Here is a 20641-nt window from a genome sequence, read left to right on the forward strand (position 1 = left end):
TGGGCTCTGCCCTAACAAGAGGGAGGCCAATGACTGACAAGCGTCACATGTCCAGTTCAAAGTGTGCAAAAGCCTTTACGCATTTCCCCAAAGTTGGCCAGTTTTTGTCTAGAGCTACAACAGTCCAGCAGAGCCTGTGCTCCGGGATGAAGGAGCTTTAGAATGTCTTCCTAACTCCACTGCTCAGGGACCTGGGAAAAGCCCTTCACTTCTGTTCTTCTATTCCCCTGCATATCGTCTTGTTTTAAGATTAATGTTTTTGAAGCTGATGACCTCGTCTGTCATCTTGCTCAATAGGATGTTTCTCCCAGCAAGCCATTACTGTAGCTAAAAATAACACTGCCCCTTGGCCAGCAGTCACAGATTTTGCAAGTCTGGAATTCAGATGACACTTAAAATCAATACATCTCATGCCTTAATTGCAACTGTTATATGGCTGTCAGTAATTTAACCTTGCCTGTATTTTATGAGGAGTTACGCTAGGAGCCCTTATAAACTGCCTTAGAGTTAATTTGGGCCATAAGGTGCTAATGAATTACACCTCAATCAAAAAAAAAAAGGCACAGCGGAGTTCCCTTTCTGTGCAAGTCCAGAAGCAGCTGGATAAAAGCCATGTATAACCGTATGTTTTCAACTGCAAAAAGAAAGTTACTAGCATTCTTCTTAAATACATCAAAGATTTTTATCATCTCTAAGGTTTTATCACAGTAACACTTGCTTACCTGCTTTAATTGTGATTGCAGCCCCTGTGCTATGTGCTTTTTTTACCCAATGATTAATGAGCTGTACCTTAGCTCTGATAACTGCTTCCATGGAAATAAAACCAGTGTAAGCAGTTTAGTGGTTTATTCAACTTTATTCTTTCAATAACAATACTGCTAAATAATCTTTTTCTGTGTTTCAAATGAAGTGGGTTATTCACCTGCACTAAGGCAGTTGTGCTTACTCAAACAGGAATCACCAGTGATTAGACAACTCAGGTATGATGAAACAAACATGAGAAATGGGGCCTTCAAAAATTATTTACATCATTCATAAGAATAAAATATACAATTTTTAATAACGTATATATTCATGTGTGTTGGAGAATTAGGATTTTGCTACTAATTTCCATTTTCCATTTCAGATTCACACCTAAAAATGCTCCAAGTATAAACATCTGTAAAACTAGTAAACCTCAAAACATGAGAATTTGTAAATAATTTTTCCCACTTACTGCTCTTGTTAGAAAAGGACAATAACCAACTTTTTTTTTTTTTTTTTTTCAGTCCATTAAGTCAGAAGTCATTTGGCAAAGCACTTAGGCATATAAGCTAGACCAGAAGATGATAGGAACCAGGCTTTATGTTTCACACACTTCTCACACCAGGGTAAGTTTAAGGGGGGGTGAGGATTATTTTCATTACATAGTAACTAGCATCATAACCACTTTTTCTACAAGTTACCTCAAGAAGTAAAGTGTTCACAATTGTGCCCAAAGTACCAAATAAACAACAGAAGTGCTTACTTCTTTGATCAGCAAACTAACACAATGGTTCCTTTGCTGTGCCCCTTCAGGCTGCTGTTCTAAAGTGGCATCTACAAGAAGTTCTCTATTTCTCAATACAAATGATAAACGCTTGCTTATCAAAATAGTGCAAACAGGAACAAAGAAAAGTGCTGTCAACATTAAGTAAACTGCAGGGGGGGGAAAAGGCAGCTGAACATCACGACCTTGCACCATTGGTTCAGAGAAATCAGTAGTACTCTTCGTCAGACCAAATGTTACTACTATTTACCATATCATACTGCCATTACATGGGGAATGGATTTGGTCTTTTATATACCCTCCTTCCTAAAAGTAAATGCGTCTGCTCTTTGTACTGTGCATTAACAAAGTCTAAAGACTTTTTAAAAAACATTAATTGATCAAATTATTAAGAGTAATTAATATATACAATTCTGTCTTCCCTTTTTCCCTTTATTGCTTTCTTTGGAGTGCATAGAAAAGGCCACAGTGACACATGACATACAAAAATCAAGTTTAAGTTTTATGTAAAATACTCAAGTATTTTTAGCATTTATGTATACAAGTTTATTTACCATACACTCTTTCTCACTCTTTCCTCAGATACAGCTTTATTTTTTTGTTGGACAGATGATGTATTTCACCTGTAACATTTGGCACTTAATCCTAGCATAAATAAGAGTATTAGGGGGAGTAAATGTCAGGAGGATCTCATTACAGAACAAGAAACACTGTCAACTGCAACACTCCTGTCCTTGGGTGTCACAGTGCAACGGATCATAAAATGGAGCAGGTATTTTGTGTGTTTTAATCTACTATGAAATTGCGCAAGCCTAATTTCAGAGTAGTCTGAAGACGTAAGATAGAATGCGGTACGTCTTCCTCTAAGAGCTACTCCAAGTGCAGATCTTTTCATCTTATTTAATTACTGCTCAGGTCCAGATACTGATTTTTGTTGTGAACATTCCTGCTATTTGTGCTTTCAAAACTTTGTGAAAGGAGCTGTGGAAAGAAACTAAACCATTTACTTAAAGTTATGTTGCAGGATAAAACATAAATTCATGCCTTTGCTTTTCTAGGGATAAGGCTTTTATTATATCTTGTGTTTGCAGTTAGCTCTTAATAGGTATTTTTGTTAGCCCCACTACTACCTTCCGGGGAAAAGAGTAGTGATCTGCCAGCTTGCCACAGTCTCAGGCTTCAAATATTCTATGTTTATTTAATTTACTCCTAGATGGCATGGCTTTAGTGCAAGGTATTTCCCCTAACTTTTTTTTTTTCAAAATGTACATTCTACATTCTAAGGATTTTTCTTCCCTCTCCACTGTAACATGATTTTTTTTGGTGTGTGTGTGTCCCCAAGGTGGGGCAGAGATAATTCACAATATGATCTTCCTCCACTATAACAAGAAAATTAAAATTCTAGTTGGATGGGAATTAATACTTTGTTGTTTGGTAACTCCCTTCTCCCCTGCTATATCAAAATTTGTAACTGCTTATTACAAAAGTTGCTTCTACTGGGTAAGCCAGTGCTAGCAGCAAAACCCTTACAGCATATCAAAACGGTGCATCATTCGGCATGAAGTCATTAATAGATAACTGTACAAAGTTACAGAATTCACATAGAATTTAAGTGCATTTGTTAAGGTGATGTTCCATAAAGTACTGTTAGCATTAATTATTCCATTAAAAACTCTTTTCAGTAAAAAAAGAAAATACTGTAAATTAAGAACTATCACAGAACTCTAGAAACCTTGCACCTTGAATAGCTGAGGCCGAATGTAAAGAACTAACAAGGACTTGAATAAAAATTGCACTTGTATACAAGAACAAAATTTAGCTCCCATGGATAACCTTATTACTTTTCCAAAAAGAAGTAATAAAACAAGTAGCTCATTCCTTACGGCTTCACACAGTGAAGTTCATGCTGAATTGTGCAGAAGGAAGTTTCTCAATAGCTATCTTTTGTGAACACATCGGTTTCATCATCATTCATCCCTCTTTGATAGCGTACTGAAGAGAAGGCACTCCAGTGAAAACGCTTCTTTTTATAGAGATACCATACTAATCCAACAATGAAGACTAAGACAATTAGCAGGGCAAATGCTACAGCCACCCCAGTATGATTAGAACCTGTAACAGAACAAAACAGAAATCGTTACTCTGTAAGAGTATTGGTAAGGATATTTTGTCACGGGTTGATGCTTAGGTAGCTATACACTAGTATTGCACTCATCTAGTTGAAGTTAAAGCAAATTGCTTCATCATATTACTAGTCTTCATCACATAGGAAGGTAGGTTCCTATATGAACCAGTATTTATGAGCTTATTTTTGATCATTCCATTGTTAATTTCCTAATCAAGTTTAGGTTGGAAGGGACCTTTGGAGGTCAAAAACACCTTGCAAATGCTGCACTTGTTTCAAGGTTTGTGTGCTTCAGACATCTAGTGAGATCCTGGCCTCTCTTGGGAGTGGAAGGGAAATATGCTTCCCTTGGACTGAAAAGATCTTGTTGAGCTCTTCCTTAGCAGCATCAAGTTAAATCTGTTCTTGCATTCCTACTTCAGTGAAAATGTATACAAAATCAGAAAGATTCCACCGCTGCTCAGGAACTTGCCTGCTTAATGCTGAGGGAAATGCTTTCTTCCCTGTACAGGGCAGAGTATGAGGAAGTAATGTGAGGCCTGAATCTTTTTCTGAAGTTGCAGGGCGGCATTTTCAGAAGCCTCCTCAAGACTGAAAACATGATCTGCAGTACCTGCTTACTCAGCATCTCGTACAAGCAGAAGTCTTTCTGTTCCCACCTACACAGACTCACCCATGAGAGATGCCCTGTGGTAAGCAGCAGTAGCAACTACTCTGTGCTCTTTTAAGTGGGATTTCAGTTCTCTCCCTTACCCTTTGAGTGCATAGTGGGAGCCAGGAGAAGTAAATTCCTAGATAATTTGTTCCTGAATACAATTTTATGGCAAAACAGCAACATAATGCTCCTGCTTAGGCAAAGGTACTTGATACGTGCTTTTGTGAACTGCACTTTCAGTATTTCAACACAGACTTCCCCCACCAAAAAAAGAAAACCCTGAATATAATCACTATAAAATTAAGTGTCCCCTAAAAAAAATATAAAAAAATCAATGCTTCTGTACCTAAAGGAGCTTTACAAACCACTCTGCTTTGACTGCGACTGCAGTCAACTTTGGACCACGTGCCAGTTGTGGACAGGATAACACTGCATTTCTCATTGACTCCTGCAGTTTTATTTTCCCAGTTGACATAATTAACTGATGAGCCATCAAGCCAGTTCAGGGACTGATCTGTTGGGGAAAAAGTTTGCTTAGTTTAGATCGCCAAAACATGCTGTAATGTTACACCATATCATTCATGATCTATTTTTTTTCTTTATGTTGCTAAAAGAAACAGGACTGTATCTATGCCGTACATTAAAAGCAATTTTAGCTGTACCTGTTCTCCAGACCTTTAGCATTTGATGCACTTGCAGCTGAACCATTAGGCACCAATGAAAATATTGGGGAAAATGAATTCTAGTGACTTGTGATTATCTTAAGCATGCAGCAGGAAGGGACTTAAGCTACACCAAAGGCCTTTACGATGCCAAATGAGGGATTCCAACCTCAGACAGAAGTTACTGTAGGCTATCAGCACTACAATACTGTGTTATTTGAGGATTTATGCATTTTTATTTACCACATGAAACGTTCATGTTCATACATGGTTGCTGCTACTTACCCTTAGAGCTTTGAGTCAGGCCAAGCCATACATTCTTGGTGATGAGATCATTTTCCTTTATGTGTGTGCTCACAAATGCATTTTCTTCAGCATCCACTATAGTCAGAAGGGTTGCTGAAGGATCTAAGGGGAAGGGGAAACTGGTCAGAATTGCAACTTCAGAGATGTTTTTTCATGGTGCTTGTATATAGAGTTTTCTGTGGGAACAATAACTACAGGAAAAATTTGCTCATCTGGGCTTGTAAAATTAGCTTGAAGTGACCTACAGAACAAAGGCATAAACCTCTCATTCCCTAAAATACAGCAAGTTATACAAGACTGTTTCACATGACTGGTTATTCAAGCAGGTCATACAAAATACGATGGAAGTAAACTTAATGCAGCTGTGGACCACATGGAAGATATTGAAAGATAATGCCACATTCAGAATCACTAGCACTCTGCAAGCAATAAGCCCTTCTAAAAAATATAGTTGAACAAAAGCTCAGCATTTTGCCAAGTTAATATCTCAGTCAGTACTTCACTGTGCCTCACATTTGTATATACAGTGTTACAGCAATTAAGGAATAAGAGGAAGGAAAGTGTACACTGGAGACAGGCTCAGTGTGTCCCCATTCTTTCCAAGTATATGTAAAAATAAGTCAGAAGCTTTAACTTAGAGAAAGATCACTTTCTCTTTCAACTGCGAGGCCAGGTAGGACGCGGCAGAAAATTGCATCCAGGACTGGGACTACTTGCACCTTCTCTTTTTCATCCTACATAGCAAGTTTGACTTCACATGATAAGGTAATTCAATAAAAGAAAGTTATAAGTCACCAGCTTCTAAGCTAAGGTGATTAAAAATTCTGTACATGAGACTGCTTAACATTGTCTTCTGCAATACAATTCCCCACACAGCTTATCAAAGGGAGGAAATCCTTTGACATTAAATTCTTAGATATTATGTGCCTTAATATCTATAAAGTACATGCTTTGAACCATTTGATAGGTTAGAAAACTCCCTATTAGCAAGGGAGGCATGGATATAATCAGAAAGCACTGCTAATGGCACTAACTTTATTATAAAGTTAATTGTATGCAAACAAAATTGTTTCCTCTAAACTGTAAGCCTTAAATTTCTGAATCCTCCACCAACGGCTATCTGCATTTTACGTGCAGATATCCACGTGCCAAACAATCTTTCAGCATACTGCAGCATTTTATCAAGAGTCTTTATTAAATGTTCAAGGATAAAGCTTGCTAGCGCTTCTTGTAAACTAAAGCAGCATAAGAGCCCAAAAGCTGAAGTATAACTACTGTAGGTTTTTTGCTTGTTGGGTTTTATTTCTTTTTTAATAGTGGACCAATTACAAGTTGTAATGTGAAAAAGAGTCTAAACATACTCAGTTTCTGGCAGACTTTCTTAGCATCTTCCACATTATATACTGAAAAGTTGTAGAATGCCATGTCAAACGCGTAACAATGGTCCTTATACTGTATCCATTGCAGTGTACCACTGATCTGCGGGCATCCTGGAGCTCTGCTCACTTGGCTTGACTGTAATTGTCTCTCTGCAAAGACAAAGAGATTGGCGTTATTTCTGCTGCAGGAGTTTGTGCGTAGTCTTTGTAGTAACAGGACAGTCCGTATCAACAAGGACTACTGCTACCAACAACAATGGTTCGATTAGCTTACACTCCTCCTTCCTTGTGTCATGGATCCATTTATTCGACAACGAGCATAAAACAAGTCCCAAAGGCTTGGGAAACATTTTATCTTGCCTTTTAGGGGCTTCTGAAGTTTGTTTTATGTGTTTGATAAGGATTTTGATTCAGTAAAGATACATATAGTTTGACATTCATATCACAGGTGATCAAAAAGCAACCAGGACCGGTTTAGATTTTTACTACTGAAATGAGGAGAACTAATCTCCCTAAAGTATTACAAAGTGTTTTATCCTTCCTGATCAACAGCTCTTTCTAAAGATGGAATAGTGTAGTATTTCAGCCTTCATTTCTACTTCTATATACAACATGTAAAGACAATACGTAAGACAACTAACAAAACATTAAAAAGAACACTTACTATGTGGAGGGCTATAGCAAATGGCACCTTCAGCAACATTTGTACATTTTGTACGGTTCCAAGATCCCTTAGTATCCAACAGAACACAGTTCTCAGTAGTATTTGAGTTTTCTAATTCCCAGGGATGGTAATCAAAGTTGCTTCCATCTGACCATTCAAAATTAGCTTTGCTTCCCTAATTAAAGAAAAAAAAAACGTTTAAACCACAGCATATGGTTCTGGTCTAAATCTTGTCAGTCATTGGTAAGTCATGTAGCAATATCACCCTGCAGCGTGATAAATTAAAGTGCAGGTGGCTTTGTTTTCTAAATTCATGCTAAACAGATGTTCGATACAGTTCACATCTTCCAATCAATTCTTAGCATAGAAATCCTGATTGTTTGTGGGAACTGAGAGAGTGTGGCATGTTTGTAAGTTTAAACTTGCAACGTGCCTTTATTCTGTGGGAAACATTTTACTTAATTTCGTCCTTCTGTTTCATTTAAGCAGTCTGCCTTCCTTGCTATGAACGTTATTATATATGTTGCAAACTGCTCAACTGTAAAGATGGCCTGAGTAAAGCTGGGCAGCTCAGGAATGATTTGCAGCTACCGCCTACTTCAGATAGAAACCCATGGCAATGAAGAGTCAGCTGTGGGAAGTGGAGGAAACCATCTAGAGCAAAGGACAGGCCAAGGTAGCAAAGGTATGCATATAAATCACGTAACTCTGCAGAGGGGTATTCCTGCCACTTAACCACTGTGACCGGGTCTGACAATTATTGTGGGGATCGGGGTCAGGGCTACAGAATTTTGGCTCCAAGGCTAAGCAGAGGAGGACAAAGATCTGCAGCTGCCTCCTGGGAGCAGGGACGCATAACTTGCTAGAGCACCAGCTCCTGAACTGCCTTGGACAGTCAGTCCTGACCTGGGCTGAACAGGCTCCCATACAGCCTTGTCTGACTCTCTGCTAATGGAATCTGATCCTACAGGAGGGCCTTAAAAACTGGAGCCTCTAAAGGTAGTGTTGCAAACTGCGCTTCCTTCTGCTACGAGGAATGACGTGGGACCATTGCATTATTTTAAAATGTCAAGGAATTGGAAAAATATCTTAGTGTGGCTACATACACTATTTCATATACTTAAACATATGTTACACAGTGTTGAAAAAGTAGGTAATTTACTACATGGAACAGAGATTCCGAGAAACTGGAAAAAAGCATCAGAAAATATTTAATATCCTGTGCAGAAAAATTATTTACTAGCTCTGTTATTGATGTCACCAGCAGTATATACTTACATCGTGAACAGACAACCCAAGCCACAGAGGATAGCCATCCTGCTTGACAATATCTTCTAGAAATAAGTGTTGTGATTCACTGTGTACACTTGCTAAATCACTCCTGTTTTGTTTGCATTCTCTCAATGCCTCATACCATGTTAACTTTTTCTGAAGGATCCTGTATGTTCTGTTTCCATGTTGAATAGACTCAGGCAATGGAGGCTTGTACTGTTGGGGTCCTATTCCAAAAAATAAGAAAACAAGTCCTGTGCACTTCATTCATGTTACTAGGAACATAAAGCATTAAAATCCATTTATATAACTCAAGCACTAAAGTGTTCAGTACGAGCCACTTAGATCAAGTAAATTATCTTTTGCACCTTTGAACACTGTGAGCAGTTGATGGGAGGAGTACAGACACATTCCTCCTGATCAGAGTATTAGAGCAGTGATGCACAGACTGACCATATAACCCCAGAAGCCCGGGACAGCTGTGCCACAGTGTTCCGCTGGGAGCAAAACCACAGCCTTCTATAGCAGGTACTGCAGAACTAGGACTTCAATTACGGCCCTCATCCAACACTCCAATATTACACACAGATCTTCTTTACTACTTACCCCTTTCGATTTTACAGGCGAGAATACTGTACACGTTATAGTGATGAGCATGCCAACTTTGAGAATAATTATAAATATCCCAAAAGCCATCAAGATTTACACCAGCAAAAAAATTGTTCTTCTTTATGTTAGGTCTTCCCAGCCTCCAGTTATTGTAAGTTAGATGAGTTTCATCATACCACTTGAGAACTTTATCTGTGGAAAACATTGCATATTTATTAAAACACTGGCGTTATGTATACAAATACCATTTAACTTTAAATATATTAATGACATTAACAGATATTCACTTTGGAAAAAATGCAGTGATACTCTAAGTTACTGTGAATCAGTTCCATATACAATGCTAAATATGTTAGCATTACTCATCCAGGCCCTTTTACATCCTGCTTTCCAGGGAAATCAAATCTAAACTAAACAGAACATGGTGGACCCAATTATCACTCAATCAGAAAACATATCCAGTTATTTTCTTTTAGAGGATAAATATAAAACATTATTATGAGTTTGCATCAGTTTGACTTTAGTCAAATACTGAAACATGCACTTAAAGCTGAAAACTTTGTCTCCAATCCAGTAATTCAGAAATAAAAACCTTAAACCTTACCGCTGTCATCATAAATCACACCCAGCCAGACCCACATAGCCAGACCACTGAATGAATGAAGCTGCTCAGTAACAAAGTTATTCTCTTCTTCATCGCGAACACTCAGAACAAATGCTTCTGGGTCTGTTGAAAAAAATTTTAAATTCCTTTCTTACAAATCCACCTTTCAGTTACAAAATAAATTAAAATGTTTTTCCAGTATTGTTGTTAGTTATTACAGACAGGCGAAGAGTGCGTAAAGGCTAGACCTTTATAACATAATAACTGAATTAACAGTGTGAAAACAATTTTCAAAGGTATTATCAACAGTGCTTCCCCTGGTTTTATGCATAACTGAAAGACATCAGCTCCAGAGATATTTGTGGGTCCTCCTGTCACTTCAAGTTGTATGTACTAAAAATTCTCTGCATAGAACATAAAAATATCAATCTTCCGTGGTTTTCTTGAACTGCCTAGTAGAGAAACTATTAAGGAAAAGACTGAATTGAAATCAAGTCATGAAAAATAAATTTTCTAGAAAGATACATGTCTGAAGTGCCATAAGAAATGGGTTAACGTAAGAAGGGAGCTGTTCTAAGCTTACACTTTGTTCAGGATGGACAGGAAAAGCCCATGTGCTTTTCTGAACTGGACTATTCACAGTCTGTTTACTTTGTTCACCTAAGTGTTCCACACAGCAAGGCAGGGACACACCCCGCCCCGCGAAGTAAATGTGATGGTAAAGCCAGAATGTTACCAAGGGAGTAACAATTACTATTTAAAATTTGTGCGGTACAAAGAGGAAAAAACCCCCAAACCATCCAATTTTTCAGAGAGCTCAGAATTCAACAGCTCCTAGCCATCTCTAACTCTCCTACCCCTGCTCTGGCACTTTTTTATCAGAGTAGTTCAAGGGCAAACAGCACGAGGCAGTACAACACTAATACACGTTTCCAAATGCTACAACCTTTCTCAACACTCGCTCTGCTGTCATCGTAAGAGAGTGACTCTAATCTAAAACCCGTATCAGATACAAGGTGATAAATACCTGTAATATGACAAAGTACTTACTCATTTTCTTGCATAAATGATGAGCTTCTTGAGGCTTCAGTTCTCTCCATCTATTTTTTGTTATTATAAAAGTGTAACAATTGTTTCTAAATGATATCCAGGGTGTATTTTTAATCTTATGTGGGCACTTAACTTGGGTAACTTGTTCATTTTCAGTCTTCTCTAATGAAAGGAAAGAAGGCATTCAGGACATGACTTATTAATAACAACACTCGACACACCACAAACCACTTTCAGGTACCATTTAAAAATACAAAAGACAAATTAAGTGCCATCCTCTAGATGTGCAATACATTGTTGCTTTCAGTTTCCTCATGATGGCAATTTTCTTAAAGCAAAAAACCCAACAGTAAGCATTATCAAAGAATACAGATGCTAACAACTTTCCACAATTGTTGTGTTATATAGGTTTAAGAACCTATATCCTACATAAAAAAAACCCTAATCCCTAATAAAAGTGCTAAGTGTGGGCCAATAACTAAAAGCTCTTACTACTTCTCATACGAAGGCAAATCACCATTACAAGTAAGCTATCTCATAGCTCGCAACACATCTTAGTTCTGTGGCTTTATCCAATACTTGAGGAGTGAGAAGGACTCTTCCTGCAGTTGCTTTGACTGCAAGCACAAAACAGTTAAGGATGTCATAATGCCAAGTATACAGTCAGCTGTGACTCAGTGTGTACAATAATGCCTTAACTGGAAAAAAAAAGCAAACCATAACAAGTTATAATGGTCTCAAAGGGAAGAAATCTGTGATGATTCCTAAGAAAGATCTTTCTTATTTTTCAGAAAAGGGCTGTGCTACATATGTATCCTCCCCAAAAGACGTCCTGCTATATCCCAACCTGTCTTGCTATAATTGGTATATATTTAGAAGGGTTTTGTGAACTGCATGACTTAAATTCACATCCCTCAGTTCAGTGTCTACCTGCTATCTTTCTTCTCCTTGTAGTCACGTCCCTCCTCCCTGTATTGACCTCCACGTCTGAAGAGATTTCAGGAGGTCCCAATATTAAGACTTAAATAGTAGAGAGGTAAATGAATTTTCTTCCACATGCAAGTGGGAGAGATTAGTATGCAACAATCTTACAGAAACAGTGCAAAGGTAGAATCGGTTGGCAATATGAAGGGTACAGTCTAGCCCACTGCACCCATGACGAATTCATTAGTAACTAACGTGGATTAAGACCAACAGGTGCATGGCCCCCTATTTGAAGCTTCTTTCTTCTTTTCATGGCATGCAAACCAGCCTGTCTCAGGAAACGTTTTACTTTTGAAGTTACAATCTGGAATTATCACATATGCTTCATAATAAATAAATACATACATATAATGCTAGGATACATACTTTCTGATACGTAGCAAATAGCACCTCGATTTTCAGACGAACAGTCAGAAGTTTTCCAGAAGCCATCAGTATCCAGAAACACACATTCTTCGCTTGTTTCTTCATCATTATCAGACCAGCGACTAAAACTAACATGTTTCCCATCCAGCCAGCCATAATGCTTTCCACCCTAGCATTGTATAAGTAAAAGGGATGAGCTTACATGGTAAAACATATTAGGTACAGAAAATGACATAATAATACATTTACATTGGCTAGACATTTACAGTGTCTCTGGTGAGAACTGTAAGTGTTCCACTGCCCTCGCAACCTGATCTGCTGCTCACAACGTAGCAAGCTTTGTTATTTTGTTTTGCGGTTGCAAACATACGAATTTGCCAAAGCATATGGCAAATTATTCAATGGTGATGTTTTACTACTATGCTTATGGAGGAAGGCCTGCCAATGAGATGTTCAAACTGCATCATTTGCACCTGCATCAGTGGTGGATATAATTATCTGGTCTCGGAAAACTGGTAATATCTGAGACTAAGGGCCAGTCTCAGTTACTCAACACTGAATTGAAAGTAATCTATTAAATACTTAACTGATTTACTAAATCAGATGTATTCCTGCCCTCGAGGATGCAGGAGGCATAAGAAAAAAACCCACATACAATAAGCACACCACCTTTTCAGAGTCTTACATTTAAAAGCTTTCTTCAGGAAATCCCCCTGCTGCTTTGTAATTTAGCTTATCGTTTAGTATCTTTCTTTTGTGTCTGTAATTCCAGCACTGGAGTAACAAGTTCTGTTGACCAGTTTCATTATAATTTCCTTTCATGTGACTTTTTAATTCTACCCAAATAATTAAGTGTTGCAATAGTGAAAAGCTGGTGCACGCCTGAGTTGTATGCAGCAAAATTAATCATTTCATCTTCACTTACAGATGAAGACTCAGAAGAGGAGTGAAAACAAGTTGTCTGGTTTCCCCATCTTCACTGAGATTAAATGCCTGCTTTCTTTTAAAAAACATTCTCCATAAAGTATATTCTCAAATTTCTATTTCCCCCTACCTACTTTGCCTAGAAGACTCAGTAGCCCGTTACTGACATAGGAAGATCATAACACAACAGATGCTGACTGAGCACCATTAACCTTTGTAGGTAAGACACTTCTCAAATTCTAACTTTTTTCTTACAATTATCTCAAGACTGATGCGTTTGACAAAGAAGACAGACCCTGCAAGCAAGCCCAAGCCATTTCATTAACAGCTGAGAAAGCTCTCAATCAACAGTGAAGATCTTCAAGAAGTACCCTGGCTAATAAAGGCAAAGTAGGTACCTCCTGCATTGATTTTTTCCAAAGACAAAACAAACAGGAGAAAAAAGAAAAACCCACTAACCTGTCTCAGGGATGTCTCCCTCTAGGGAGACACAGGCACAAACAACATGAATTAACAACAGACTCTTAAGTTAGGCTTCAGAAACGTACCTCCAGAAGTGTTCAATGATTCATTTTGGATTTTACTTGCCACTTCTGGTTTCTCCCTTTTAAAAATGATTTTGGGTTGTCTTTCTAGAGGGGTACTGTAAACAGTGGCGATGATACCAAAGAGCATATTAATTACTCATTTGTTAACAAGAGACAAAGATGATTCAGCAATCTATGCTGCTGCCACTCTACAATATATCCCTTCATCCTATATTCTGTGAAAAGACCCGTCTCCTCATCATCAATCCATCCAGTACAGTTCAAGAAATATGTAACTTGGAGAACTGAAGATTTAGAACATTAATCTTGAGACCCTCCAGATGTTATCCCTAAATGAAAACAGTTACCCCAGAAATTAATTTTTCATTGCATTTCTTTATCCCAGTTTCTATTTCACGCAACTCTAAAAATTACCTTAAGCCACAGTCCAAGGGGAAAACAAAACTTACGTCTCTGCTGAAGAGTCCAATCCACAGAGGGTAGTTATGAAGGGCAGCCTGAACAGCAAGAAAAGCCTGCTGGAACTGATCTGTGATGCTAACCAGATGCATCTTGCTATTTATGCATGCAGCCATTGCATCATTCCAGGATAAATTCTTCAGAATTACCATGTATTGAACATTTTGATAACTCAGTCTTTCATCAAGGACTTGCTCTGTCTGGTTATCAGCAGTTCCTATGTGTAAGAAAGAAATCCAGATATTAGGTGGTTAAACACTGGAATACATTTTGAACTAACAATTTCTCTGTAACAAACAGAAAAAAGAAAATTCTTAGCCAGTAGATTATGCTAATAACTAGTCAGAAGCAAATATCTTTGACACTTTAGATATAAAAAAAAAATATTTTCAGCCAAGCTATTTTTATGTATCTTTCTCTCAATTTAAGTTCACATCTTTTTAGATTTGCTACTTTTAACTAACAGCTACATAATGTTAAGAATTCTATTTATTGAATTAAAACCATATTCTACAATTTTAATGAAATACATGAATGGGAGAGAGTGACCGCTCTCTGCTGCAATACAGCAACAGCTAAACTTGACTCATCTCTGTGGAGCCTGTGGATTTATGCAGCCACGAAACTTGTCTATGCAGATGTCATTACAGCACAGTCCCAGAAGTCCTTACCACCATCCGTGAATGTAGTGGGAATTGATTTTGCCTCCACAAGTGCTTAACTAATTGCAGAAAACGCACCTTGCATAGGGAGGGGTACAATTCACTATTTGTGCTCTAAGCACTGAGTGTTACCACAGTTATCAGCATCATACTTGAAGGCATACAGCTCAGTAGTGCATAGCAACTATGGTTAATGAAAGATGCAAACATTCCCACGGACAGTAAATTAAAGCATCCAAACCTGGTAACCCCAAAAATTTTATAGACAACCAAAATGAAATTGGCTCTCCAAGAGGGAGAAAACCCCTGACATTTAAAATATCTCAAGCAGGAAAAGGCTCAATGAGAGAAGAGGAAAAAAGGAAAAAGAAAAAAAACCCTCTATAAATAACAGTATATAGATGGCTGATTGATAGGCTGACACAGCCATTTTCCAAAACACAAGATGACAGAAAATTAACATTAATTTGGTATTTACAGCTTTCAATAGATCAGAAAAGTGACAAGGCTGAAAAAGCAGTTTGTGTCTGCTGCCAAATGCTTTCACGTAGTAAACAGCTACAAAAAAAGAACCATGGAACCAAGGGTGCATCACACATCAAGGGGTACCAAACTGGAAACAAGGTAGTAAGTAAAGTGTCCATTTCTGAAAGAAGTAATTGCTGATAATTAACATCTCACGAAGTTCTGCAAATCACAATCATGCCAAGATTTCCAAGGAACATGAATTGTCGTCTTCTCTAGGATAAAGCCCTAGGCAGCTTGGACTCTCTCACAGCTGTCCCTGCAACGTGCTGAGGTTCCTTCCAACCCAAGTTATCTTTAGGTCCCCAATACAATGATGACACAAGGCTAGACCATACCAGGACACATTCTTTGTTAGTCCAAAACCCTTTCTCCTTACACCTTCTAAGGCTGTGGCAAGGAAGAAGTGCTTAGTATTTTAGTCAACCCAGACTAGTACTATATTGATCTACACAGCTATATTGTCAATCTCCTGTTAATAAAATCCCCCTTTTCAAATTTTTATGACTACATCTCTTCCATCCAGACTTCTAATCTGGACACTTGGAATTTCTGAAGTATCTGACACTGAAATAAAGGGTTTTTTTGCACTAAAGGGGGGGTAGGGTCAGGGAAATCTCTGCCTACTTGAGAATGAAGAAGGTGGGCATATTCTTAGTGTTTTGCATACCTCTCTGTGGTTTTGGTTTGGTTTTTCTGTTTTTTGGTTTTTTTTTTTTGGGGGGGGGGGGGTTGGTTGGTTTTTGTTAGTGTTTTTTTTTTTTTAGAAGATATCATCTTAGTTACTTAAAAGGATTATTTACATAAAGGAACATACTCAGAAGTGGGTATGCTGAACATTAGCCCATAGCAGTAATTAAATGCGTATAATAGCGACATGCGTTTGATCTGATTCCAGTAACTGGTATCAACCAACCCACACAGCTACATCAGAATATTATTTTTAGTTCAGATTAAGAAAACCCACTCACGCCAACAGATCCGCACAAAGCTAGTGAATGCTGCATCACTCCTATTATCATTTTCTATGTATGGTTTGCTCTGGGGAGACTGATTTCAACATTAAGAGTACATGATACGTCATATTCTAATACTGCTAAAAACCACAGGATATTTTTAAGGAGGATGGAAATATTGTAGGATTCCTTCCCAGGACTTCTCACTTTCAGAGTTCTGAAGAGGAAAAAGGAGTCACTTCTTCCACCCCTTGATGCGCATGACCACTACACCCACAGAATGTTAAAGCCCTGTCTGCTGAAGTATTGCTTCACTGAAACAACACAAACTCTCCCAGGAAAACAGATTCCCTCTGAACTGGAATAAGAAAAATAAAAGGGAAAATTCTGAATAGCTGACAAATTAGGTTCCAGATGATCCTCCACAATTTTTTTTTTTTTTTATTTTCAAAATTTAACTACTTAGTCTCTACAATAATCTTGCTCTTCAAGTGCAACAATTTACAGGCATTAAAAGGTCTCCTGGCATACACATCTTAACTGTGAACTCTGGCTTTAATTTATTTTGACTCTTCAGACTTACCTATAGGCCGCTGGCATATACCCAAGAAGTGCCTGTCAGCACAAGCAGTGAAATTCCATGTTCCAACATACTGTGATTTGGGATCATTAAGGATTACACCGCACTGATTGTTAAATTCTTCATCAAAAAGCTGAAAACCAGAAATATGGTTATCAGACTCAAATAAGGCATAAACATACCTTTGTAGAGAGGGTGAAGTAACATGAGGCTAGGAGAACTCGAGCTGTCTGAACTTGTTTAAGCAGTTTCAAAGGAGTGATGCAATTCAGCTTACCAGTTTTACAAACACTACCAGGTGCCTGGTCTCAAAAGGAATTCTTAAGTTAAATACAGGGGAGAATATTAAATGAAGTGATTTTACACTTAAAATAAATCTGATTTGTAGTGTCGTTCGATTACGTTTATTATGCTTGCTGCTCTACCCAAGGTGAAGCAAAGTACCAACGTATAACGGTTTACAAATGCATTCTAAGTGTAACTGAACCAAGAATTATTGATGACAGCTTTTTGATGACTGTTTTCATCTGGTCTTTAAATTGCAAACAGAAGTTCCAAAAGAGTCATTAAACACTTGCTTCAGCTTTTCTTGTTCACCCTTCAGTGCTCTGTATGTTAGGTCAGAAGCTGTCATCCTGTTAAAGGTAAACAGAACTCCTTTACTGTCATTCACCTTTTTTTTTGCCAGTTAAAACCAGTAACTGGGGGATTTGGTCTGTTCCATATTTATTTTTTTTTTTTTGGTAATGCAGTCAATATTCCAAATGTCCTCACTCAATAGTCAAGGGAAGTCAAAAGTCAGAACTTACGTCCAGTGGAATTTTCCTTAATCTTCCTGTCAGGAGTGGGTGAAAGTTACTATACAACAGTCTGCTCTCATCTATCCATTTGTTTTCCCTTGTGCTGAACAGAAACTGCAAACCAATCCAAATATCTTTTGGCATACCAGGAAGCAAGGATGTTATATAATCTGTTGGGCAGAACAGTAAATGTACATATTGTGGTTCAGACAACAACAGTAAACATCTGAAAAGACACATAAATAAGATAATGCAACCCCTGTTTGTATTAACTCAATCATCCCTTCCTTCTGTAAGATAACACCTTTCATGTTGATTTTATTGGAAAGGAGCAGACTTGGCATTTGTTCTCCAAGTTCTCAGCTGAGGAGCAGGTACTGGATTTTAGCTGTTTCTCTGCCCACTACTTCGTATTCTTGCACTGAAAATCAAAATTTCAGAAGCTGCTTTTCCACAGGTCTGAGAGACCTTCTATTGTCCACCTGCAGAGATAACAGAAGAGCTCCCTCCCACCCTCTCTGAATTGATGGGGGAGGTCTTATCTCCCATCTTCCTCTCCTACTGACCATAAATCAGAACCATTTCTTGGATTCTGGCAGCATTTGCCCACCCCACCATCAAAGAAAGCAGGACCAGACAAAAGAAGTCAGGTTTAGTTGGAAAAAAACATTGAGCCAGGAAAACCTTAAACCAGGCCCCTCAGAACGAGCATTCTGGCACGAAAAAACGGGCTTCAGTAACCCCCAGGCACCAAAGGCACTCGCTGAGTCTGTCTGGATTGGGAAGACAAATTGGAAGCTATGTAATTAGCTACTGCTGAAATGTCTTAACTATTGGCCACATGCCAGACTAGCCGCAGCCTATTTTCTGAGCTAGACAAAGGCACTGAAGATTTAGGGGGCTAGCCACCACCTCATGCCACCGGGAGGAGCAGAAGCAGCCCACAGAAAGAGGCATGTTTCTTTAAGAGGACGGTGCCTTCTTTCCATATATGTGGCCTCCACTACAGGGGGGAACGAAAACAAACAAGAAACAATAACAAACACTTCCATATGCATAAAACCAGGCAAAAAGATCTTGCTATGTAGCATTTCAGAATGGCTATGCTTTGACAATCTTGAAAGCATCCAAAAAGAACAGGTCACAGATATGAATATTCCTGTGTGGTTACAACCCTATTTCTCCCCAATAAGTGCAGTAAAAAAAAAAAAACTATAAAAATTATAAAAACATTCAGCTGCTGCCTGCAGGTAGACTAGTGGCCTCCCTAGTCTACTTTCCACATTCCATGGGGCAAGAGGTTATTTGCTTATAAAGCAAATATGCACCATGCGCACTGCAGAATTCAACGGAGCTCCTTCAGATGTACCTGCAGAGAACTGTTAGCTATCCACAAGACTGTAAATGCAAATACAGCTGTCTCATTCATCAGTTTATCACTGAACATTACTTGTAGCCAATGTGAACACAATTCTTCCTTGCTGCATTTCCTTCAGTTACTCTAGCCTACATGTCAGCTGAGAGGCCGGTCCCAAAGGTGGAACTCTGTGTTTTGCAGTCTCGCTGCCTTCCATCCTCCTACACTGCTCTGGAGAGCTTGCAGGTTGTCAGTTTAGACACACTGCCACCTTAAGTTGCTCAGCACACTTAGACACGAGGGTCCTATGTGCTCAGGCAGGCACTGTGTTTGCCATCTAGGTCCCGCACAGACAGCTGAGCTTGCCTTGGAAACCTAAGGTGGTTTTATAGTGCAAAGTCTACAGTCTTAGTTATATTTTAACTTGGAAAGCAAAATGTGGGAATTCTTCACTCAGTGGTGACCCTTTTATCCTCAATCTTTAATACAAGGTTTTACAATTTTTTATTTTTAGAACCGGTTAAGCTCATACAGAGAAGCTGCTCTTCAAACTGGCTCAAATGTCTACTGACTGCATTTCCATGTTAGGTTTCCAGTGATGCAAACAACAATAGACAGCACATTTTTAACTGGTCTTGGATTTTTAGAATGCTCCCAGTATGCCTCTAGATAACCAAGTGATTTTACACTCAAGTTCTTAAGCAGAACTATACTGAACTTGGAAGAGAAGCCGCATACTAAAAGTGCCCCCAGCTCACCATCGTACCTTGCTCAGCTTGATTCGAGATAGACGGAAGAGAGCCTCCAAAAGTTACACACTTTTCATTAGCTGCACTGAATGTTAAATATTCAGGCTTCATCTTTAGAAAACACTGCAAAATAAACATAATGAAACTGGTTTTCATGATACCATTGCTTCCCAAGAAATAACTCATAAGAAAATGTTCTTAAAACAACCTGAAAACTCGCTACTTATTTCCTGCAATAACATATAATTACTTTCCTCAGAAAGCAAGGGAACTGATCCTAGCTACACACATTTCTTATTAGATTCAACAGAACAGCTAAATATAAAATAATCCCACTGACTAACTCCCCATTCACTGAAGATTAGAATTCAGTAATTTTTAATTGGCTACATCAAGATCATGTACTGTTTTAAGAATGAGAATTCACACGTGAACTCTGAAGTCAGATAGGGTTGGGCCAGGAACCTGTATTGTAATAATAACCTTTTGGGAGAAACTACAGGGGAACTCAAAAGCTATGTTCTGCAACGATGTGAAGTAGATTTGCAAACCTTGGCACAATGTAATATGCAGATCTGACACACAGTCCTTATGGGCAGAATAACAGCGGGCAAAGTAACAGCACTCTCACTAAAACTTTAGATGACTGCCTTAAAACATAGTATATGTTTTATATACTACACTATGGCTTCTGACCTGTTGGTTCATTTTTAAAAGCTGCCTCTAATTCTTAAGTGAGTTAAGTCCTTAAGGCAACTTAGGAAGTAGAGTGCCTGCCAGCTTGCTGCCTGCCTATGATTACTCAGTGAGAGAATCAAGACACTTCTTCCTTCCTCCAAAGCAGAGCCCAAGATTAGACAATATAACCAATGTTCTT

At 38.4% G+C, this 20641-nt stretch overlaps 1 protein-coding gene across 1 annotated transcript in view; it reads right to left on the reverse strand.

Moving 5' to 3' along the window:
* Positions 1-836: 836 nt before the first annotated feature.
* Positions 837-20641, reverse strand: part of LY75 (lymphocyte antigen 75) — a 46381-nt gene continuing 26576 nt past the window's right edge. Inside the window, exons 22-35 of the mRNA XM_040603582.1 lie at positions 19782-19887; positions 17668-17828; positions 16862-16991; positions 14126-14352; positions 12205-12373; positions 10855-11016; positions 9805-9927; positions 9198-9392; positions 8598-8818; positions 7320-7494; positions 6638-6805; positions 5256-5378; positions 4655-4822; positions 837-3640 (exon numbers count right to left, since the gene is read on the reverse strand). Coding sequence (XP_040459516.1) covers positions 3459-3640; positions 4655-4822; positions 5256-5378; positions 6638-6805; positions 7320-7494; positions 8598-8818; positions 9198-9392; positions 9805-9927; positions 10855-11016; positions 12205-12373; positions 14126-14352; positions 16862-16991; positions 17668-17828; positions 19782-19887 — 2310 coding nt within the window. The 3' untranslated portion in view covers positions 837-3458. The remainder of the gene's footprint in view (positions 3641-4654; positions 4823-5255; positions 5379-6637; positions 6806-7319; positions 7495-8597; positions 8819-9197; positions 9393-9804; positions 9928-10854; positions 11017-12204; positions 12374-14125; positions 14353-16861; positions 16992-17667; positions 17829-19781; positions 19888-20641) is intronic.

The sequence above is a fragment of the Falco naumanni genome, chromosome 8 (genome assembly GCF_017639655.2).
Source record: "Falco naumanni isolate bFalNau1 chromosome 8, bFalNau1.pat, whole genome shotgun sequence".
Lineage (NCBI taxonomy): Eukaryota > Metazoa > Chordata > Aves > Falconiformes > Falconidae > Falco > Falco naumanni.